The sequence below is a fragment of the Pygocentrus nattereri genome, chromosome 24, assembly GCF_015220715.1.
Source record: "Pygocentrus nattereri isolate fPygNat1 chromosome 24, fPygNat1.pri, whole genome shotgun sequence".
NCBI classification, from domain to species: Eukaryota; Metazoa; Chordata; class Actinopteri; order Characiformes; family Serrasalmidae; genus Pygocentrus; species Pygocentrus nattereri.
The window spans coordinates 27,335,706-27,360,528 of NC_051234.1; the positions used below are offsets into that span (position 1 = coordinate 27,335,706).

Here is a 24,823-nt window from a genome sequence, read left to right on the forward strand (position 1 = left end):
CTTCTCTACGCTTGATTATATTCCTCCCTTTGGATAAAATGTAAATTCACTCATCCTGAATTTGCAATGTAACTATACAATATAGCACATCAAGCTGCTTCACTTCAGTTTAAAACTCGAGCGCATCTGTAATTGTCAAGAAACGTTTGATTCCGTTGAGTCTTTAAATCAGCAAAAGCCATGAACACAAAGAAAATGTTGGTATCAGCAGTTTTAGGCTGTTTGAGAACGTGTTGGGTGAAGTTCACACTACTGAATCGACTTAAGTTTTACTTCTTGTGGGAGCCACCAAACTTGCCTGCCAACAGCTAAATGTATGTTTTAATTAATTGAGAAAAGGTGGACTAGTAGATCTGCTTGCTGTGTCTTCTCACCTCCTTCTCAGTGTAAAAATAATTATTATTGGTACAGGTATGAAGATAAAAGACTCCTGCCTAGTAATACTTGTGGAAAAGCTACTGGAGTAAAGCTCATAATAATGTACTGTGAAAATATAATACATAAACATACAATATATGGTCACTTCATAGTCGGACTTTCCACCGGGGGACCTCCAAAGACCTCAGTTTGGTGATGGGCGAGAGGAAGTGCCATCCAAAGAGAGAAAGGACAATTATGCTCTCTTGGACTTTAATATTAGTTAATACTTATGGGCAAGAAAGGCAGGACTTAATTAAATTAGTTTATTTAAAACATAGACATAGTTGAAAATTAGTACATTTTTTTGCAAAGTCAGTCAAAAATACAGAATATGGATTTATATCTAGTACAAAATATATATAAAATAATGGCTCTTAGTTAAGAAACAATAGTTAACTACTAACTAGCAATTATAATGGAAAAAGAGAACATTCATCCTGTGCTTCTTTCTGAAACTGGTCAAAATCTCTGCATAAATACATCATTAAGATGTCAACAAAGTCATTCAGAAAAGAGTAGAGAAACTTTCAGAATCAGACTTGTTCACAGTGATGGTGAAAGGAACCAAATGTCTGAAAAGTTTAATGCCCGAAAAAAAGGTTTTATCACCGAAAGTTGCCTGATGCATGAATCACTGATTTACAATAGATTTAAGAGAAGCTTTTGGCCTAAAATGTATTTTTAAAATTCATTTTCAAAAGTGGCAGAGGGGTATATCAGGCAAAATAGTCCCCAAAGAAAGCTTATTTTGAAGTTGCCACAATTTTGCCGCAATAAACTTTACACACAAAACTCAAAAGGCACGTTCACTCGTCATTTTGCAGGACAGTTACATTAAACCACTTTGAATGACTTTCTTTACATCTAAACAACTGAATTATGTAAGAATTTTTTAACTATTAGGTGGAATTATGCTTTATGATAATTTTGTTTATTGTGCTCAGCATGTCCTCAATATTCATATACTGGACATTACCTTAATTGTGCTAATCTGTAAGCTATAAAGTGCTACTGTATCTTCATATGAATGTTTTATTATATAAAAGCATGAATGAACAAAAACATACACAAGGCAATATTTCAGTCTACATTATGAGCTCTGAAGCCTCAGCAGGTAGTGTTTAATACTGTTTTCTGAAAATGAGTGAAAGCTCCTCATTCTTCAAGTTTCTTCACATAAGTGGGGAGATACAGTAGGTCTCTTTCACAGATTAGTTGTTACAGATTGTCCACATGTCTTTACTGCTTATTGTCAACCCCTGCATATGGTCAGCTCACGCCCGGCACCAGCTTAAAATGCAACAGTCCATTTCAGTTTGCCCTGTTTGAACCTCACAACTTGTCCTGGTGCATCTTGTTGTCTTCAGCTGAACTGGACTGGCTCACATCTCTTCAGAGGACTGTCCGGCAAACTAGACAGAGGGTGAAAGGCCACAAATGTATGTTGAAAATAAAATAAAATAAAATAAAAAAGAAAATAGCCATGTGAGGCATATTCCTCTGAAAAGATCTCAAGTCTATCTGCTTAAATGCAAATTACTGAAATAGCACGACTGCTGATCTTCCAGAAAGCGTCACGTGCACATATGGAATATTTCAGTAGGTGTCATCTAGAACAGTGTTTTTGTTGTTTTCTGAAGGCCTCTGTTCGCAGTAACCTGGCCATCTTTCCGCTGATTGTATCACCTTAATACTTCCACTAGGCCACGGTCACACATCAATCGGTTCTATGTAGTGGTCTGTGCTGGCTGTTGATCTCATTGAGAACCACGTCGCCGCTGGATCCCTCCATGGTTGTGGACGTACTGTCCTCCGTGGATGAGTCTGCAACGTGAAGGTAAAGAACAGATCTTTTCAAACAAGGACTCTCTGTTCAGTCTCAGTCTAAACTCTTAGAAGCCGCAGAGATAAGAGAACCTATATGTAAATTGATATTGTTTGTTTACTGCAGCGGAGAACTTCTGTGGAAGTGTGCAACTTTTAACTGGTATTATATTTGTATTTGTTAGCATAAGAGGAGATATTTGATTATGATTTGAATTTATAAAGTTATTTTGGTGAACACAACAGAAAGAAAAAAAAGCCTTTACAATTCCTCTATGTCCTCTTGTGTCATTACTAGACATCAAAGTCAAAGGGAAAAAAACAAAAATGCAGCTCCAAGCTGCTGATACAGAAAGTAAATTGGGTGCAAATATAGTTTATAACTTAACCCACTCAGTAATGAAATATTAAAAATTTGGTATTTTTGGTAACAAAAATGAAATGAATAAATCTAGTTTTTCCAAATAAATGTCCACATACTTTTTGGGGTCAGTGTATTTACAGAGCTGTGTGACAGATGTGTGATTAACTCAGGAACTGACTGTTTGACTGTGGTATGCTGTTGGTGCTCAGTGAGGAGCTTCTAGAAGCAGTCTGAGTCCGAGAGCCTGAGTTTGCAGTGACGAGTGACGTCTTCTTTGTGGTGTTCTGAGTGGCTGTCCGGCTCCAGTCTGCAAACCAGACACAAAGATAAAGGAATTTAAAACAGTGACTCTGCACTGTAATATGGACAGCAGCTCTGCAAATGACTTCATACAGGCAAGAGATCTATAAAAGATGTGGAAGCCCTCCACACTTGTCATCATAAAAAACGTTCAACGTCATCATAAAAGGTCATTTTTATAAGGGACACTTCTAGGTTTACAGTTGCTGACCAGGTAATATTTGAATGTGTGTGGTGCTGGTATGGGTGTCTCAACACAACAGCACAACAGCATTGAGATTTTGCACACCTCAGTGTCACTGCTGAGTTGAGAGTGGTGATACTGTAGTCAGGAACTGACCACTGATGAAGGGCTAAAGCAGGGGTGCCCTAACTTTTTGTTTAGGGGCCAAAGTGCAATGTTAGTGGGGGACCCTACATATATATCAGTAAATATCATGTAAAGCTACTTAGACCACATTAAATGCAAATAACATCCTGTGAAATGCAAGAAATAATTGTAGTCAAAACTCTGTTTTGGCTCATCAGTGCTTCATTAAACACACTTACTGCCAATATTTATGGCTTTAAATAAAGTGCCTAAGACCTTTGTACAGCTTAACAGTATGTTTGTTCTCTCATTGGATGAAGTAGTGGGCAATTTTCTGGCAAGCCAAATCCAGTGTCTGCACTTTGGGAAGCCCTTTGCTGGAGAATGATTAATTCATTTAGTGCATAAATTAGATGTTGACAGATGGTGGAAGGGGGCTGACAAACTGAGTGTAGAAAAGGGGACCTAAAAAACTGGCCTTTTAGAAACAAGCCATTCAGTATATTTTTCCTAAGTTCTTTGCAAGAGAATGCGTGAAGTGGTACCTGAATTTTCCGCGAGTCTGTACTTGCCACAGCAGAGGTAGGTTCGCCACTGTCTGCGGACGGTCTCTTTTACTGCGCAGTGGAACACAAAGATGAAAAAGCCTTTGGGAGAGAGAGGGAGAGAGAGAGAGATGCTTTTTTTGCGGCTCATCCATAAACATTGGTTCCTCAAGATAACCATACCACACCATTTTGTATGCTGAACATTCTCACCCTGTAGAGAGTTGAAGATGGTGAAGAGGTACATGAAGGCCAGGCTGACGACTCCCCAGGCGAAAAAAGCAAAGCCCCAAGTGAGTCCGAGCAGGATGGTGAGGCCAGCGATGCTGCGCAGGTCCTGCAGCCCGCTGCGGTACTGGTTATTGTGGGGATTTTGACGTTTGATGCGCCTCAGCTGGACCATGACCACCACAAACATGACCATGTTGAACACAAAGATCACACAGAAGTAGGCCACCACCGCCACGTAGAAGGCAGTGTTATTCTTCAGCCAGCAGCTGAAAAAGACACATACAGTGAATAAAGGCCTTCATAATATAACTCAATTGTAGGCATAGAATTCAGTTATTAATCAGAAGGCTTTTTATAAATGAACTCTTGTGAATTATTTGCCAATTACACCTGTCAAACTAATATATAACGTGTGGTTATGAGAGTGAAACAAGGATGTCTGGACTAGACTAAAGACATTTTCGTCCTTCGTCAATAAAAATCCAACCACCTTGGAAGCCACATTTAATGTCAATTTTAACATCTAGGCTGTCAATATGTCTCTGTATGTTCTAGTAAAGGCTTACTTTACTTTAATATTTAGCTCAGCTATAACAACTTTTCTCTCATCTCAGACAGGAAGCGTTTCTGTAGAAATAGTTCCTTGTAAATGTCTCTCAATGTTGACTTTTTTCAAGGCTGAAGTCAGCTATACTTATTTTCCGGTTCCACCTTAAATTGTGCCTGAGGCACCAGAATGTAACTGCACCATTTAAGATGGAACAGCAAAATTAGAATGAGAAACTGACTTTTTAATGTTTCTTGTTGCACATTAAATGTATCAGGAAACCAAGTGAGTGCTTACAAACACAAATACGTTCATTCATCTCCAAATGATCAATGTTAATCTTAAATCTCTCTCTACCGCTTTGTTAGCTACTAGCTACTAGCAGTCTGCGCGCCAAGCTTCAGGGTTAAAGTTATTGTCAAAACGGTGTTAGAACGACCAGCAGAGCTTTATTTTACTGCAAAGGAGGATTTTTTTTTTTATTTTTATTTAAAAATATAGTTCTGCTGTGGAGCCACAACAGAGCAGGGCAGAGCCGTACGACGCCGACTCCTGGCTTAGAGTGACAGCTCAGCCAAAAAGTCTAATGTTGCTCCTAATGAATGAAAGCGAATGGCCACCAATTAGAACGACGTCATTAGTACCTAGAATTTTTTGAATGTCCGACAAAATTAAACTATTGAGACATAAACAAAAGCCATTCAGAGTGGTTTGGTGTGAAAAGCCTCATTCTAGAGTCATAGTTTTTCACAGTGGTGGACGTCCACCTCTAAAAGCTCCCACACAGAAATATGAAATGGTTAGATACACTATATTTCCAAAAGTATTCGCTCACACATATAAACTTGAGTGACATCCCATTCTTAATCCATAGGGTTTAATATGATGTCGGCCCACCGTTTGCAGCTATAGCAGCTTCAACTCTTCTGGGAAAGCTTTCCACAAAGGTTAGGAGTGTGTTTATGGGAATTTTTGACCGTTCTTCCAGAAGTGCATTTGTGAGGTCAGACACTGATGTTGGATGAGAAGGCCTGGCTCACAGTCTCCGCTCTAATTCATCCCAAAGGTGGTCTATTGGGTTGAGGTCAGGACTCTGTGCAGGCCAGTCAAGTTCTTCCACACTAAACTTGCTCATCCATGTCTTTATGGACCTGCTTTGTGCACTGGTGCGCAGTCATGTTGGAGCAGGAAGGGGCCGTCCCCAAACTGTTCCCACAAATTTGGGAGCATGAAATTGTTCAAAATCTTTTGGTGCTGAAGCATTAAGAGTTCCTTTCACTGGAACTAAGGGGCCGAGCCCAACTCCTGAAAAACAACCCACACCATAATCCCCCCTCCACCAAACTTTACACTTGGCACAATGCAGTCAGACAAGTATTGTTCTCTTGGCAACTACCAAACCCAGACTTGTCCATGGGATTGCCAGACGGAGAAGCATGATTCATCACTACACAGAACACATCTGGCTCTGGAGTCCAGTGGCGGCACTTTACACCACTGCATTTGACACTTTACATTGCGCAAATTAAGCTTGGAGGTCTGTAGCGATTGACTCTGCAAAAATTTGGCGACCTCTATGCACTACGCCCCTCAGCATCCGCTGACCTTGCTCTGTCATTTTACATGGCCGAGGAAATATAACGACTGGACTTGTTGCACAGGTGGTGTCGAATCACAGTACCACGCTGGAATTCACTGAGCTCCCGAGAGTGACCCATTCTTTCACTGTTTGTAGAAGCAGTCTGCAGGCCTAGGAGCTTGGTTTTATACACCTGTGGCCATGGAAGTGATTGGAACACCTGAATTCAACTATTTGAATGGGTGACTGAATACTTTTGGGAATATAGTGTATGTGCTGCCTGATGCCTGACATATTGTTTTATAACAGTTTTGAGATAAAGTTTAAAACTTATTTTCAGATTTGTGACTGTTTTTACCATCATAAACATTCCAAATACTAAGAAAGAAAAAGAAGATGTGTAGGTTCCCTTGTGGTTTTGGATATTAAATGAAATGGCTGTATCTGACCCCTGGTTCCTGAGTCTAGTTCATGAACCATGTCCCACCCATACTTACAAATCATCTGTGGTCCCGTCAGTATACTTTGCATACGTAATGAGGCCGTAGTTGTTTTTGTCCACAGCGATCACAATGATGACAACCAGCAATGGTACACCTGCAATGCATGTGTACACCAACAGAGAGCCAATTAACTATGCATCTAGAACCCTATCTGCTGTATCCTACAGTGTATCCACTGCTGGTTCTGCTCAGGAACTCACCCCATCCTGCCAGAGCGAACTTGAGAATGTATTGGGACATGAAGTTGTTGAAGACCTTGACAATGGCGAGGTACAGGTGCAGGGCCTCCAGACCCATCCAGGTAAACGAGGCAAGCAGGAAGTAATGAAGAAAGAATGCTGTGGAGATGCAGAGGCCTACAGCATCAGCATACAGGGCCAGCCATGAGTCCAGCAGGAACACCATGTTCAGCAGTAGAAGTGCAAAGCACAGGTTGATCAGGAGCTTAGACGGAATGTCCCTCCGGATTTTCCTGAGGAATCAGAGAGGATGGAATTAGCGTCAATACTTTTTCAACAACTTGGTAAACAATTCAACACTCATGCTAAAGAAATAGTTCTTTATTTAAATAGGAATAAAGAGCAATGATGGCTCAGGAAATGTCCAATAACTGAGACAGGCCCCCGTCTGCACCTGCCTGTTTGTTTACTGTCTAATTTAGCACACATGTTTTTTCTTTGACAAAATAAAGATATTTTTTTCATTTATTAATGGTTTCTAGCTACGGCCAAGCAAAAACACAAGTCATATCATTTTACATTATCTGAAAAATGCATTTCCATCATAATTTATCACAATTTGTATCAGACAAGACATTCACCACATACAATCTTTAAATTTCTTCAATATTTGTTTCCATTGAGTCTTTTTTATTCAATATGCCAAAATATAAATGTGGATGAAAACCTGGCTAACGTGTTGGAATCTACTCACTTTTCAAGGATTCTTCAGTAAAGGCGATGGTTCTGTATAGAACTATGAACACTCAAAGAACCATCTGAATGTGTAAACGTTTCTTTGCATGGTCAGATGGTTCTTCTCTATGGCAGAAAACCAGTGGTATACGGTTCTTTAAACAATTATTTTAAAAACGCTTCTTCATCGATACGGGTTCCACTATTGTTATGAGTCAAAAAACCCTCTTTTATTACTATATAAAAACTATATAAAAACAAAGAGTGTTTGGGAGAATTAAACTGTGCATGCTAATTTGAATTGGACCTCTTATTAGCACATTTAAAATGTATACATGAAAAGTTTTATTCAGTAGCAGAACTGATTATTTGGCTATATTGTATGCTAACCTTCCCTTTATGTTGAATAAAACCATATTTTAATTATTCATCTACCTTTTCCATTTATTTTCCATTTGAAGATACTTTTTTCTTTAATAAAAAGTGCCTAGATTTTTTTGGTGTGTTTAGTCTAATAAATATTGGATGATAAGGGTTTTAATTTTTTTGCTGTCATTTTATATCAGGCGTTGTGATGCTTTGTGTCAGTACTGTATGAAATGATTCTGTTACCATAACAGCCCTGGACAGAGAATTGATCAAATACAAAGAGAACATTATGCTAATACGGCAGCAGTTTAGTTAAAGAATCATACGCATAGAATGTGTAATGACTGTTTAACTCACTCAAAGGCCAGGTAGGAGAGGAGAGTGACAGCAAGGAAGATGGCAGAGATGCCACAGCCGATGTAAGTGATGAAGGTGAGGATGGTGGCCTGCACTGGGTCAGTGATCACATCTCTGGACAGGTCCTTTACATACATATATAAAACACAATCTCTGCTGAACTTACATACCAAACACACCCAAGCACACGCTTCTGCACTTTGTCACTTTTTGCTTTGTAGCAAAAAATGACAGCTACACATCCTTTCAGACCCATAGCGCTAAGTTGTCTTCTCACAAGGGAAGGATGGACAGAAACACCTGTGGATTTTTTCTCATCTAAAGCAAGTGTGGAATTTGATTTTCTCTCTGATGGGTCAGTTTTGGTGTCTGTCAGGTCTTGCAGGTGGTTGTTAGGAACATTTTTAATATGGTACTTCTTTGCTGTAGGGCTGTGTTCATAAAGCTACATGAAGCATATTTAAGTTCAACATGACAGCCGACACAAACCTACATAAATTGTTTCTCCTGAAGACAGCTTTTGCCAACTTTGATGTGAACACCTATGTCAGGTGACACTGAATTTCCTTGCAGTATGTTATTTATCATTATAAACCTCTCATTGTTCTGAAAAATACATTGAAAAATACATTTTGGTGTTAGTTTTTCTAAATTTCTAAATATTTAAATTTACACTGTATAATAATCTACAAAAATTGTTAATATGATAAGTTTTGCACAATAGTGCATCCTTGCTCACCATTAGCACAGCAAAGCTAGTCAGGTGGTTGCAGCTGCACACGGTCTCATTCTCTGTGCTGGTGTTCAAGACGGCACATCCAGTGTTATTCCAGCCTCCTGATCCGTCTACAGAGAGCGAAACACATTTACGTTATAAACTTTACACACAATTAATGGTAAATTAATTAACAGTAATAATTAACAGTAGTACTGATTATATTGACAATTAGTCAAATATGTTTTTTCTAAAAAGCTAAAAAATATAAAAATAATTAACTGAACAATAACAAACCAGGCAGTCTTTGAAAGATTAAAAAAAAGCTAAATATATTACTTTGTGGCAAAAAAATGTATATAACATAATGCTTAGTTCATTTAATTTCCAGTTAAATGGCAATTCATTTATTTATTTCTCAGCAATGGAAAAAAGCAAAAAAAAAAGAATATTAATAGAAAATTACTCAAAAGCTTCAACAACTAAATCTATCCTTAAAAAAAGATGGTTCTTGAAGGGTTCTTTGGTAAAAGGGTTCTTGCCATTAATGAAGAATGTGCTTTAGAAATGTTTTTTCTACTGTTACAACGTCAAGCTTGTAACAATAAAAGAACCCTTTTGGTGCTTTAGAAAACCCTTTTCATAAAAGGTTCTGTACAGAACCATTTTCTTTACAAAAGAACCCTTTAAGAACCCAGTTTTTAAAGAGTTTAATATAATTTTTTTCAGTGTTTACTGTGTCCATCTCTTGCCTGCATTGCAGCTTCCATTCTTTTCAGGAGTCTTGCTTTTAGTTTTTCACAGAAATCCACAGGGATATTTTTCCACACCTCCAAAACTCATTCTTGGTTGGTTGCATTTTCTGCTTCTCACCTTCCAAATAATCCTTAACACACTGAGTGACTCTGGAGTGGTCAGTCCATTGTTCTGAGACCACCAGCAGCTTATTTGTTTAATTTGCAAATGTTCTTCTTTTTTGTCTATTTGTTTTTTTTCAGTAAGAGCTTCTTTCACATCCTTTCAGACCCATAGCACTGAGCTGTTGTCTCACAGTGGAAGGATGGACAGAAACACCTGTGGATTTTTTCTCATCAAAAACAAGTGTGGAACTTGATTTTCTCTTTGATGGGTCAGTTTTGGTGTCTGTCAGGTCTTGCAGGTGGTTGTTAGGAACATTTTAATAATTTTTAATATACTTTTTAGGAATATAATAATTTATAATATAAAATATAAAAATTTTATAATAACTACAGTTTTGGAAACTTATTTTTCTTTGACTTTCTCGTTCCTTAAGCAGGTGGATTATCTTCAGAAACATGGCAGAAATATGTTATATTTTATGTTTTCTGCCCTTAAATGATCTGAGTGATGAGAAACAGAGTAACTTACAATTTTTTTCAAAGTCCCAGAAAACACAGGTCAGGTTTCCCTGTGGGAGAAGAGAGAGAAATGAGAAAGGTACCAGTGCAGAGAGAGACCGTGTGTGTATGACTCATGAGTGGACTCACTATTACAGGCGCTTCATTCCTCAGAGTGAAAACGACGTTCTCCCTCAGCCCCTTGATGGACAGGTTGGCTACACTCGTCCCTAGAATGTGGCTGTTAAGCGTCAGGTTTTTTCCTGGAACCTTTGTTTTCTCCTGCAACAGTGAATTAAGCATGTAAAAGAAGATAAGGGCCTTGTATTTGCATATTGTCCTTGTTATAAAAAAACATTTTTACATGATTTGAAAACATCAGCTGCCCTTCGCACAGTGTGAACATTTCATGGTGAAGGTACCAAGAGAACGTGGCAGACAGACAGGCATAATTTGCATGACTGTGTTTGAGCAGCCAGAGGAAGCATCTCCCATAGTCACGCTTCAGTGGGAGTGTATGGCAGATTCAAATATACACTGTTTTAGTGGAGCAAAGACCAAAGCTTATTGGACTGTAGACTTTTAGACTGTTACTTGACTTCTGTATTTGATGATTGATGGGGCTCTCAAAAATGTTGAATCACAGAACCAATTGCTAAGACTGACGCATGATGTAATGTGCCTGACTGACGTTGTTTCAAACTAAAAATAGTCTGTCATTGAATACTCGCTCAGTGCTGCAGCATTAGCATCACTGTCTTGATATAATTTGCAGGTTTTATCATGTTTTACTATCACCATGTTGAGAATATTGTGAATATATTGTAAAAAAAATCTTTCATGATTTTAAAGTTATTTTTAGTGATATGAAGCTGCTGTGTGAGTGAAATTTAACAGCTATAGCTGCCTTGTGAAGCAGCCTCATGGACACTGTAAGGTGTCGACTATGTAGTTGTAAAATACACGATATGAACAAAAGTATTGTTATTAATTGTAATTCTAAATCCATAGGCATTAATATGGAGTTGGTCCCCCTTTGCAGCTATAACACTTCCACTCTTCTGGGAAGCTTACAAGATTTTGGAGAGTGTCTATGGGAATTTTTGCCCATTCATCCAGAAGCGCATTTGTGAGGTCAGACACTAATGCTGGACGAGAGGGCCTGACTCACAATCTCCACTCTAATTCATCCCAAAGGTGTTGATGGGGTAGAGGTCAGGGCTCTATGAGGGCCAGTCGAGTTCTTCAACACCAAACTCAACCAGCCATGACTTTATGGAGCTTGTATTGTACACTGGGTCTCAGTTATGCTGAATCAGAAAAGGTTCGTCCCCAAAACTTGCCACAAAGTTGTCAGTATACAATTGTACAAAATGTCTTGGCGCTGAAGCATTAAGATTCCCCTTCACTGGAACTAAGGGTTATAGGCCAACCTCTGAGAAACAACCCCATATCATTATCCCTCCTCCACCAAACTTCATAGTTGGCACAGTGCAGTCAGGCAGGTAAGGTTCTCCTGGCATTTGCTAAACCCAGACTCATCCACCAGACGGTCAAATACAGCAGTGAGATTCTTCACTCTACAGAATACGTTTCCACTGCTCCAGAGTTCAGTGACGGTGCTTCACACCACTCATATCCACTTGTTAGCAATGGGTGTGGCTGAAACACCTAAACTCATTAATTAAGAAGTTTGTCCCAATACTTTTTTCTGTATAGTGTAGATACTCTACCATTCAAACATTCAACCAAATGATTCTAACACGCTAGTGCTGTGTGCCTTCACAGGTTTTCAATCATTAATAAGAAAACTGAGAATCTGAAAGAACAAAGCCACTGTTAGATGTGTCCTGAATGCTGAACAGAGTTGTACACTGACAAAACTCTATAATATCAAGAGTGTTATAATAATTTGATATCCATAATGGTGTTGCATGGTGTTGATTAAATTTCAATTTAGATGACCTGACAAAAAATCTTTCTACATAATTACACTGCACTGGTTATCAATTCACAATTTCTTTTCATTCTCAAAAATACTTGAAATATGGAGTAAAACCTTTTGGTGCCTAGTTTATTATACGTAAAGCTACTTTTAAGGAGTTTCCTGTTAAATATAAAACAACATTGACCTAACATGACAAGTGATTTCAGACTTTTCAATAATAGCTTATGATTTTCTCCAGCTGTCCCTGCATTACGTCAGAAAGCATCAGCAGCCACTGATATTATTATATAATTAGATTTTAGTAAACTTGGATCATTTCTTTTTTCATGTTTGGCATGAAATGTTGACACAATGGAAAAGCCAAGTGGAGTTTTCAAACAGTGAAAAGGAAAAAACAAAACTGTGTTTTGACATGACAGTGATGATATTTGCATATTTGCATATCGCTGTTGTCGGACGAAAACCTTGTATCTCCAGAATGATAACTTTACAGGAGTAAAATCCTACTCTACTTTTAATTTAAAGTCTATGGAACCAGACTTTTTTCCAAGTATTTTTGGGCCGTTTCTTTTGGTTCGTTCCTCATGAAATTTACATACAATGTAAAGAACAAAAGGCAATTCCAAATTATACCAAAAACTGAAAAACGACAAAAACAGAGATACGAGGTTTTCTTCCAACAGCAGCGATATATTAGCACACAATGCATTGCTTGTGATAATGACCAGTGCTGCTCTTCATCTCTTCTTTACCTGGAACAGGGTGCTCTTACTGAAGAAGGTGAACTGAACCCGTGAAGCCTGCTGCTGCTCTACCAGGGAGAGGTTTTCTGTTAGAGAGGCAGGAAGGGAGATGGAACCCAGAGGAGAACTCGCAGATCTTCTTCTCCTACTGTTAACCTGCACCGACATCAAAACACACAAACACACACATTCAGAGCAGCAAGACAGGATTTCAGCTGACGCCTCCTCCTTTACCATCTCTCTTCCCTTACCATGCAGTATTTAAAGGCTACTTCTCAAGTGTTTTACAATAATAGTAGTAATGATTATACAGTGTATATACACAATTGTGTGCAAAAGTTTGAACACCCCAAAATGGAATGTAAATAGTCTATGAAAGAATTAGAGACATGAATAAGAGAAGAGTCCCATCTCAGTGATACAGACAGATCTGAGTGCACTGCATAAGACTTGAGGGTCATACTTCACCTGTAAGGACACTGGATCTGTGACTGAGAATGATGCTCCCATGAAGTTGGTTCCATCGATTTTTGTCACCATCAGAGCGAGTGACCCCACTGACATGCTTTCTTTCTTGTCCTGAATGAACAGCTTCAAGCCCAGCATGTCCACAGCCTTGATCAAGCTGACACCGACAACAGACACTAATCATAAACCATATCACCCACCTTTTTTGACAATTATTTCACCATTCTCTTTCACACGCTCCTCACTTTTGAAGCTGTGGAGGATGCTGATGTATCTGTCTCTTACCGGTTGGAGGAGGAGGCCATAGCATTTGTGGAACTTCCGAGCAGGCGGTCAATGAGAGACAGCACTTTATGGCCCAGTTCCAGGCTGATGTTGGGTCCAGACAGCATGTTCTCTACTCCGTTGACCAGCTGTTCCAGCTGAGAGGCGTTCAGGGTGGACATATCCTGGTTCAGAGTCTGGTTTAGAAGCTGATTGGCCAAGTCATCAGGACTACCTGATGTTGTGGTTTCTGCAATGTGTCGAGAAAGATTAAACTTAAACGTACACATACATGCAAGATCGAAACAGTTCAAATCCAGTTTAATATCACATTTGTTCATGCTATCATAGGCAGAGAGCAATGATTCTCTCTTTTCTTATTCTTCTACACTTTATAATTGTGCTTTTACTTCATTTGAAGCATGTTTTATCTTTGCAGCGTCAATCTTTCTTTTGTAAAGCCTTTTGATTTTGTAACTAAAATGGAAAATGTAGATGTTAATCAAAATTCTTATTATTATTTCGATTATTACACACTTCCTGACAAAAGTTTGCAGACGGATTTACGGGGTGAAACACAGCAGAGCACACACATCATATTTTAGCCTGTTTTCTTCCTCCTGACCCAATATTACAGTCTTAAAAAAAGATCAAGGGTTCTTTAGTGAAGACAGTGAATCTATATACACTACAAAAATGTTATCTTGTCAAGTAAAATTATCTTCAGTCTATTCAATGAATCTAATATTTCTCCTGTTGAGATTGCTGTAAGCTTAATTTAAGATTAAATACTTATTTTAAGATATATTACCTGTCATTATATTAAGTAAAATTATCTCACTATATTGGCTGATAATTTAGCTTGTTTTAAGAAATGTGCTTGAAACTAGCAAAAATATCTGCCACTTAATAAAATCACTTAATACAAGTAAAATGTCTAAAAATGAGTTAAATATATCAAGTTTACAACAATCTCAACAGAAGAAATATTACATTTATTGATTATAAAACAATTATACTTGACAACATAAAATTTTTACACTGTAGAACCTTGAACACTTCAATGGATCGTTGCATGGAGAAATCATTCCTCATATTGATGTACAATGTGTTCTACATGCTTCTATATAGAACCTTTTTGAAAATGGTTCTCTATAGCACCAAAAATGGCTCGTCTATTGTTACAAGCTTGACATCATAACAATAGCAGAACCCTTTTTTTGGTGCTATATAAAACCATTTTCAAAAACAGACCCATATACAACACATTCTCTATCAATCTGAAGAGCCACTGCACCACGCAAAGAACCATTTAAGCCTGCAAAGTGTTCATGGTTCTATATAGAACCACTGTCTTTACTACAGAACCCTCGAGGAACCATCTTTTTAAGAGTATACTTCTTTCAGTTTTAACAAAAAAGTCATAAATAGTGCAGCTTTGATTCCAGGCTTATTACACACAAAGGCTTATTAGTCATTAACTACAGGGACTTCAATACAAACTAATGGAATTACTCTTAGGTTATAATTGTGTAATAATACTTTGGGCCCTCCATGACTTGTTAAGCAGTTATGCTAGTAGTATAAACGCTAGTAGTATAAAAAGCCTTTGTGCATACACTTTTGATGTATTTTGCAACACTCAGCTTCATGTTTATGAAGATGTCTTTTCTGGAATACATGTATTTTGGTATTAGTCTCAAAACTGTCCTGATAATGTCTTTCATATATGAATAGTAGAACCCAGTACACATAACAGAGCTTTGTGTACATCCTACATAGCTGCATGTCCCACATATCCAGGGCCATACCCTATATTTATTACCCTTTATGACCATTTCTTTTAATTCCCTTAAAACTGTTTGTTACTGTGCCTTTAAAACTGATATATGTAAATTACCTCTGTTGTGAATGACTGCCCTGTATTGTGCCTCACTCAGAATGTTAAGAAAGTCCAGCCTGAAACTCCCCTTATAACTACAGCATGAACAAAGCAAACACAGATGTGCTGTAACAATGTTGTGACAACCTGTTGTTACAATGTTGAAGTTGGATGCTGTAATTCCTCAGAAAGTTGTGACAACAGTATCTGACAACATGTAGTGGTGACGTTGTCAGAACGTTGTCGCAACCTCCTAGAATCCTCATAGGATCCATTAGGTTGGGCATGGAACTCCATGGAATTTTGCCAAGTTGCCAACAGGTAGTCGTAACGTCATACGGCAACATCAGACGTTACTGAATAATGAGGTTGTGAAATCGCTGTGGCGACCTTGTTCGGACAACATGAACACCACCACCTTTGACAACGTTGCTGCAACATTGTAAGAAAGCAGACAACATTGTGACAATGTTGTGTGTTTGCTGAGAATAAGCAGTTCTAAACTACTGTAGGCTGAATATGTAAATATATGCAAATGTGAAGATTTTCATAACATCACACAACCAGTGAATTCAAATCTGTTCATGCAGATTATTTTAGACATATGGACTATATGGACCGGGCTATGAATGGAGCATTTTAAAGCTTTAATAGTGAATTGACCTATCCATGCTCCGCCCACAAACGTGTTAGTTCATAGCAACTGTTACTAGGTTGGGCAGGCTTTTCAGAATGTGGGAAACTGATGGTTTAGGGTCGCTATAACGTTAAAATGCTTCTCTGCTGGATTATGTTTTTATAGATACGCTAGGGAACCAGCCCTGTGACCGGAAATGAAGCACCCTTGAGTAAGGCACTTAACCCCAACTGCTCCCCGGACGCCATGGATAGGGCTCACTGCCCCCTAGTTTGTGTGTTCACTAGCGTGCATGTATGTGGGTGTGTCACTGCACGGAGGGCTAAAAGATCAATGCTTCTACATTTAATTCCACCGTGATCTTACCTGTTTTTTTAGTGGTGGTAGTGGTGGTAGTGGTCTGCACTGCTGGTTGAGGAGGAACAGTAGCAATGGTACTTCTTGTTGTAGCCTCTGTACTGGTGACTACAGTAGTACCCAAGGTTGTCAAGACCTTGTCAGAGGCAGTCATGCTGGGCTGGGCCTCTGTGATGCTGTCTGGGCTGGGTGTTGTATTATTTGCAGTATCTGTGGTGTTACTGGCCAGGTTGGCCAAGCTAATGGAAGGACTTGATGTTGTATTTGGTGTGGCAGAACCATCTTTATCAATGGGGTTGGTCGTGTTTACTGTGGTTGTGGTATCTGATGTGATATTGTTAATGTGAGCACTGTCTAGTGTAGTATTCTGTATCATGCTTCTGATATCAAATTGTGTTGCGTTAAGGACACTAGCAGTGGTGTTTTGTTCTAAATTGACATCTGTGGTGAAATTCACCATTTCTGTGGTGTTGATCCATGTTGTGGGAGGTACTGAAGTTGTGGTATTGGATTGTATTACATTAAAACTGTCTGTTTTGTTATGTTGTGTTGCATTTTGGGGTTCTGTGGTATTGATCGCTGTTGAGTTTAGTGAATTTAACGTTGTCCTGAATTCTGTTGTGTTTAATGGGTGTACTGTTGTAATGTCTTGTGTGGCATTGTGCATGAAATCTGTTGTGTTAGGAGCTGTAACATTGAGCACAAAGGCTGAGGTATTAAACTGTGTGGTGTTCTCCTGAGCAGTTTGTGTTGTGCTCATTGCATTAAAGACTGTGAAGTTCAGCTGATTAATTGTGGTGTTTGATTGTGAGGTGTTCTCTACTGTGTACAATGGTGGGCTTGTGAGATTTGCTGTTGTGTAAAGTGGTGGTGGCCTTGTGGCATTGGGGTGTGTTGTATTCACTGATGCTGTTGCAAATGTAACATTCAATGGGGTGTTGGATGCTGATGTGTAAAGTGGTGAACTCGGGGTGTTTGAATGTGTTGTGTTCACTGTTGCATTATGATTGCCTGTTGTGTAAATTAGTGAGCTTGTGGTGTTCTCCAAGGTGTAAAACTGGGGGCTTGTGACGTTCACTGTTGCATTATTTGGGTGGGTTATAAGGACTGATGCTGGTGCACTTGTAACATTTGCATTGGTGATTGATTCTGTCACGTTACCAAATGAGACTGTTGTGTAAAGTGGAGAACTTGAAGTATTTGAGGTTGCAGCGTTTGGATGCGTTGCACTCAATGATGCTGTTGCATTTGTAACATGCAGTGTGTCATTTGATTCTGTTGTGCTATGATATGATGCTGTTGTGTAGAATGGTTGGCTTGTGGTGTTTAGGTGTGCTGAATCATGCTCTGTTGTGTTGAGTGGTGGGCTTGAGGTATTAGTGTATGTTATATCCACTGACGCTGTTGATTCTGTCATGTTATTGAATGATGCTGTTGTGTAAAGTGGTGAACTGGTATTTGTGCTTATGCTGCTTGCATGTGTTACACTGCTTGAAGGTGCTGCATTTGTATTTTGGAATGATGCTGTTGTGTAACGTGGTACATTTGTGTTGTTTAGATATGCTGTGTTCACTGATGCTGTTGTGTTTTGATGGTGTGTTGTGTAAATTGATGCGCTTGTGGTGCTCAGATATGTGATATTCACTGATGCAGTTGCATTCGTAGCTGTTTGAGGCTGTGTTGTGCTCCAGGATGACTCAGCAGTGCTGAAAGTAGTTGCATTCAGAGTTACTGCCGTATTGTACTGTGTTATGTTCTCAGACTGCGCAGTAGTATTTGGCAGGGTTGTGTTTAGATCACGTGCTGTTGCATTTGAGTGTGAACTGTTTTGAGAAAGATCTGTTGTGCCAAAATGTGTTGTGATTTCTGAGACTTTTGTGCTAAATTGTGTTGTGTCTGCTGTGCTAAGCTGTGTAATGTTATATAGAGGGGTCGTTGTATTGAGGTGTACTGTGTTTTGCTCCGTCATTGTTGTATTAAAGAGTAAACTGACTAGAGAGCTAGAATCTGTATTTAGAACTGAAGAAATGGTTGTGTTTGCTTGTGTTACATTTGTCTGTGTAGAGATTTGTTGTAAGCCTGTTGTATTATGTTGCATTGTATGTGGTGATGTTTCATTGATCTGCATGACTGTTGTATTGTATGGTATGTGTGCATTACTGAGTGAAGTTGTAGAATCAAGTGGTGTGTTTGTAATATTAGCTAGTGTGTCTGCAGTATGTAATAGTGTAACTGTACTGGCTAAAGATACTGTTGTACTGGGAGAGGACGCTGTAGCATTGGGTTCTATAACTGTATTACTGATTGATGCAACCAAAGAACTGGATGAATTAGCTGTTACATTAAAAGTTGTCACTATATGATCAACTGGTGTGAGTGTATTATTGAATGGTGTAACTGTACTAGATAAAGTTACTGTTGTACTGGGAGAGGATGCTGTTGCATTGAGTTCTACGCTTGTACTATTGATTGACGCAACCACAGAACTGGATAAATTAGTTGTTGTATTAAAAGGTGCCCATACAGGACTGAATGGTGTGACTGTATTATTGAATGGTGTAACTGTACTAGATAAAGTTACTGTTGTACTGGGAGAGGATGCTGTTGCATTGAGTTCTACGCCTGTATTGTTGATTGACGCAACCACAGAACTGGATAAATTAGCTGTTGTATTAAAAGGTGCCCATACAGGACTGAATGGTGTGACTGTATTATTGAATGATGTAACTCTACTAGATAAAGTTACTGTTGTACTGGGAGAGGATGCTGTTGCATTGAGTTCTACGCTTGTACTATTGATTGACGCAACCACAGAACTGGATAAATTAGTTGTTGTATTAAAAGGTGCCCATACAGGACTGAATGGTGTGACTGTATTATTGAATGGTGTAACTGTACTAGATAAAGCTACTGTTGTACTGGGAGAGGATGCTGTTGCATTGAGTTCTACGCTTGTACTATTGATTGACGCAACCACAGAACTGGATAAATTAGTTGTTGTATTAAAAGGTGCCCATACAGGACTGAATGGTGTGACTGTATTATTGAATGGTGTAACTGTACTAGATAAAGCTACTGTTGTACTGGGAGAGGATGCTGTAGCATTGGGTTTTACATGTGTACTATTGATTGATGCATCCGCAGAACTGGATGAATTAGCTGTTACATTAAAAGATGCCACTATAGGATCAACTGGTGTGACTGTATTATTGAATGGTGTAACTGTACTAGATAAAGCTACTGTTGTACTGGGAGAGGATGCTGTTGCATTGAGTTCTACGCCTGTATTGTTGATTGACGCAACCACAGAACTGGATAAATTAGCTGTTGTATTAAAAGGTGCCCATACAGGACTGAATGGTGTGACTGTATTATTGAATGGTGTAACTGTACTAGATAAAGCTACTGTTGTACTGGGAGAGGATGCTGTAGCATTGGGATTTACATGTGTACTATTGATTGATGCAACCGCAGAACTGGATGAATTAGCTGTTACATTAAAAGATGCCACTATAGGATCAACTGGTGTGACTGTATTATTGAATGGTGTAACTGTACTAGATAAAGCTACTGTTGTACTGGGAGAGGATGCTGTAGCATTGGGATTTACATGTGTACTATTGATTGATGCAACCGCAGAACTGGATGAATTAGCTGTTACATTAAAAGATGCCACTATAGGATCAACTGGTGTGACTGTATTATTGAATGGTGTAACTGTACTAGATAAAGCTACTGTTGTACTGGGAGAGGATGCTGTAGCATTGGGATTTACATGTGTACTATTGATTGATGCAACCGCAGAACTGGATGAATTAGCTGTTACATTAAAAGATGCCACTATAGGATCAACTGGTGTGACTGTATTATTGAATGGTGTAACTGTACTAGATAAAGCTACTGTTGTACTGGGAGAGGATGCTGTAGCATTGGGATTTACATGTGTACTATTGATTGATGCAACCGCAGAACTGGATGAATTAGCTGTTACATTAAAAGATGCCACTATAGGATCAACTGGTGTGACTGTATTATTGAATGATGTAACTGTACTAGATAAAGCTACTGTTGTACTGGGAGAGGATGCTGTAGCATTGGGTTTTACATGTGTACTATTGATTGATGCAACCGCAGAACTGGATGAATTAGCTGTTACATTAAAAAATGCCACTATAGGATCAACTGGTGTGAGTGAAGTATTGAATGGTGTAACTGTACTAGATAATGTGACTGTTGCATTGAGAGATGAGGCTGTAGCATTGGGTTTTATGAATGTGCCATTGATTGGTGCAACCACAGAATTGGATGGTGTAGCTGTTGTTGCTATAGGATCAACTGGTGTAACTACAGAAGTGAAAGGTGTGACTGTGCTGTTTGACTGGATGTTCACTGAGCTGGCTGTTGATGTGATAGGAAAAGAAGCATTTTGTTCTAAGCCTATTTGAGCTGAGGAAATGGCACCTGTGCTGGGAGGGGTGTATGGTGTTTGGCTTGGGCGGGTTCCAATCTTATAAGGTTCAACAGTACATCTCTCATTAAGAAGCACAGACAGCACCTGACCCGTGCCACTGCAGAAAAACAAACAAATTTTCTACTTTAACATCCTCAAAAATGGTTTAGAAACTATTATAAATGTGTAAAAATTCAAACATAGCAAAATTCTCAATGCTGAATTAATACCACAGTGTTTATTCTCAAACTATGTGAACCAGTGAGTATAAAAATGTCAAGATATGTTACTGGCAATTACAAAATAGAAAATACATTTCAACATATGCTGATATTTTCTCATTTATCTTGAAAAAAAGATGAGAAAGCTGGGATTGATGCTGGATTTATACCAAAAAAATACATCAGCACAGTTATTGCCAAAAGTGAAATGAAAGTTGAGGCTGTGTAAATGCAACATCTTTCATCTATGCGTAAACAATGTATAGAGATCAATATGTACATCATAAGTCAATTCAGTGCATCATGTTTTCCAGTTTAGCAACTCTAGTTATGCATTTAAGGGCTGGCAATGACACCGCCTGGGTTAGTTCAGTACTGTGGGTTTGGCTCCATAACTCAAAAGGTAAAAGATCCATGGCTACTCATGTGTCAGCAGCACTTACCATGTATACTGAGTATTGAGGGAGAAGGGCCTCAGCGAGCACAACTGTTCAGCACTGATGTTTGCAGAGACCCAGGTGAAATTTGAATTGAACAGGCTATACGTAGAATCACCGACTGAACCACACAGAGCTGAGCAGAAAAAGAGCGTAAGAATGACTTCAACTGTGCAAAACACTCTCAGATGAGGTTTACAATCAAATTTTTTAATCCCTGACTTCTGTATTGGCTCGGCTACACTGTAAATGAGGGTCACCACAGTGTACTGTGAGTGTAAACAAGGCTTGAATGATTGATTTATTGATTGCTTGCTTGATTTGAGCCTCACCACTCAAAGTTCTTTGGAGTGGTGCCATACAAGAACCACTTTGGTTCTGTAAAAACTTTTCATTGGACGGTTCTGTGAAAAACTATGTTTGTAAATGAGGTGTGCAAGTGTAACCTTCACATAATGTAGCTTCTATGCCAATTATGGCTCATAAATCATGTGCCAAGCCATGAGCCATTTAGAAACATTCATTTTCGAGACTGTTAGCAAGGCATATTTATGAGTGTGATATTTCAACACTTACCTAATCTAGTGAGGGTGCCATCATAGGTGATGAAGGTGCTGGACTTGTATAGGGCTGCCAGGGCTTCACTGACTAAACACAGATCTAGAAGCTGACTGAGCTGCAGTGCTACCAAACAGCTATACAGCCTGAGAGACAATGATAATATTTATTTTACCAGGGGGTCAAAATTTCATTTTTGGTTTTATACCTGCCAAAGTATAAAAATACAAGGACTATAAAACTATAAAAAGGATAATTAAGTTTTATAAAATTCTAAATACAGTTTGGCACAATTTTATGTTTGAAGCCTTTAAAATCATAACATGTTGCACAATGTCATGCAGCACAACCGGCAAAAAAGGTCTTTTATTATGATATGCCTGATATGTCAGGAAATGTGACCCTATGTTATCTTAGTAATATTCTAATGTTTATTGATTTACAAAAATGCTTATACAAGAGTCCAAAAACAAAGATTAGTTTTCAGTAGATGTAAATTTTCAAATCTATTATGTTTTATTAATGTGTGGTTGCGCCGCCTGACATTTTCTGAGTGGTAAAATTTATCATTTGCTTAAAATGAATATGCACAGTTATGAAAGCTTTGAAACAAATATCAATGCATTGAAAAGATTCGTACAGACACAAAAAACACATCATATCGTTTTTAATAGGAACTTTTTAAATGATAATTTTGAAAGCCTTATTTGTCATTGTCCTGCTAGCAAAAAGACCCAGAATGGGGCTAGATGACACACATACACACAGACTAGCCATCTAAAGATTACCTTGTTCTATCACCGTGACACTGTATGTGCACACCCTGCAATCAAACAAAAACAGGCTCTCAGGAAACGTGGGCAGCAACAAGAACAGAAAGCATTTCAGTGGTAGCAGTGTGGGGCACACTGAACAGCAAAAACGATTCACCTGATAGTGACTGGAAACATTACAGAGAGACCTGAAATAAAGGAACATCATTATGCATATCAGTAGGATGCTCTGAAAAAGTATACTATATACTGGTGGTCTCTGAGCAGGATACATACGGGTGGATGGTTGAGCTGCAGGGACTATCAGGGACTAACAGCTGTGTAATCTAGTGGGTCCAAGAAAACAAAACATCAAATAGGATGTACAATCAAATAGGATGTATTTCTACTTCTTCTTCTCATTCTGTAATACATTTTATCATTTATAGTTTCCACCCTTTTCACTCTACTGTAAGTCTATATCTTCTCATTATGTACTCACTGTGTTCTTGACATCATCAAATGTAACACCAAGGCTGCTGACGTTCAGGCTAAATGCATAAAATGCTCCTGAAAGTGGTGAGAAGCAGATCATAGAGTCAGAATTGCAAACACAAGCTACAAACATGCTAAAGATAACTCCTAAATGTATTCTGTGTACCTGAGTCGCTACAGAATCTGCTACAGCTGCACTGCTTCTGTGTGTTATCTAGGACACAAAGAGGACAGGAGTGAACACTACATGACAGCTCAATCACTTTCAGCTATATTAGCCTCAAAGCTCCAGCTCCAGTGCAAAGTCAAAGAAAATCTCAGTCGACAAACATGCCTTGGCTGACTGATACATTTACCAGTAGCATACACTTTAGGCTCACACCAAGCAGGAGAACACATTTCCCAGTAAAGCTTTGGTAAAGCTGAGTGGTTAACACTCACTGTCACAGGCCTCATTCAGGACACGAGGGGTGAAGCGCTTCTTCTCATATGAGCTGGTGGAGAAAACATTATGCAATAGTTAGGTCTCAGTGAGGTCTTGCACAAATAAATAGGAGAGCATGAAGAACATACGTCATACCATGTGACACTGACTGGTTTCTTAGCCTGGCAGACTTCGGAGGAAGGCAAGGAGGAGTTGCAGTACACAAAGCCATCTCCTGGGGGCAGCATGTTCTCATCCACGCACAGGTTTTTTCCTACAGAGACAAATTACTGTGCTGCAGCAGTGCATAATCAATGGCCCATTCGACCCAAGCATTATTGTGGGTGATTGGTAGATGATTGATCACCTCTTACTCAGAGCCTCTTCATAAACTGCATGAATAATTCATTAGATTCAAGACCATCTCTGGTCTCACCTACCCACTCTCTCTACCTCCCCCATTAATTCAACATGTAAAGAAGATTTTCTTCTTTGGTCCTGGAGGAGCTGCCTCATGGAGCATGTGTCTGTGGGCTGGCTTAACTGAATCAGCACAGTGCAATTAGTCTTCCTGTAATGAAGAGGGCAGCAGAGATTTAGCTGGTTACCGCTTATGGACAGTGCGTTAACTGACCTCTAAAGTTGGTGTCATTCTGTAGGTGCTGCTGTGACCATATTAGGAACTCCAGGTCTAAGCAGATTTTCTCTATGAGGAAAATGAGTGGGGTTTTCAAAAATGTTGTCGAGTCACATTTTGTCCTGGCCCAAATAGCAAGAGGATGGTGGGACACCATTGGCGTGCTGAAAAAAGGTGGCAGCCCTTTGGCTTTTTGCTCTGTGTGTTCAGAACA

At 39.0% G+C, this 24,823-nt stretch overlaps 1 protein-coding gene across 1 annotated transcript in view; it reads right to left on the bottom strand.

The window, feature by feature from the left end:
• Positions 1–669: 669 nt before the first annotated feature.
• The window catches only part of adgrg2a (adhesion G protein-coupled receptor G2a), a 54,577-nt gene continuing 30,423 nt past the window's right edge, over positions 670–24,823 (bottom strand). The window contains exons 11-34 of the mRNA XM_037534246.1: positions 24,413–24,543; positions 24,129–24,246; positions 23,990–24,042; positions 23,715–23,762; positions 23,556–23,623; positions 23,351–23,400; positions 23,232–23,262; positions 23,090–23,124; positions 22,320–22,447; positions 21,750–21,879; positions 16,645–21,203; positions 13,781–14,009; positions 13,496–13,652; positions 13,037–13,183; positions 10,487–10,618; positions 10,368–10,407; positions 9,003–9,109; positions 8,264–8,388; positions 6,824–7,095; positions 6,618–6,717; positions 3,977–4,260; positions 3,764–3,865; positions 2,787–2,915; positions 670–2,244 (exon numbers count right to left, since the gene is read on the bottom strand). Of these exons, the coding sequence (XP_037390143.1) occupies positions 2,138–2,244; positions 2,787–2,915; positions 3,764–3,865; positions 3,977–4,260; positions 6,618–6,717; positions 6,824–7,095; positions 8,264–8,388; positions 9,003–9,109; positions 10,368–10,407; positions 10,487–10,618; positions 13,037–13,183; positions 13,496–13,652; positions 13,781–14,009; positions 16,645–21,203; positions 21,750–21,879; positions 22,320–22,447; positions 23,090–23,124; positions 23,232–23,262; positions 23,351–23,400; positions 23,556–23,623; positions 23,715–23,762; positions 23,990–24,042; positions 24,129–24,246; positions 24,413–24,543 (7,282 nt within the window). The 3' untranslated portion in view covers positions 670–2,137. The remainder of the gene's footprint in view (positions 2,245–2,786; positions 2,916–3,763; positions 3,866–3,976; positions 4,261–6,617; positions 6,718–6,823; positions 7,096–8,263; positions 8,389–9,002; positions 9,110–10,367; positions 10,408–10,486; positions 10,619–13,036; positions 13,184–13,495; positions 13,653–13,780; positions 14,010–16,644; positions 21,204–21,749; positions 21,880–22,319; positions 22,448–23,089; positions 23,125–23,231; positions 23,263–23,350; positions 23,401–23,555; positions 23,624–23,714; positions 23,763–23,989; positions 24,043–24,128; positions 24,247–24,412; positions 24,544–24,823) is intronic.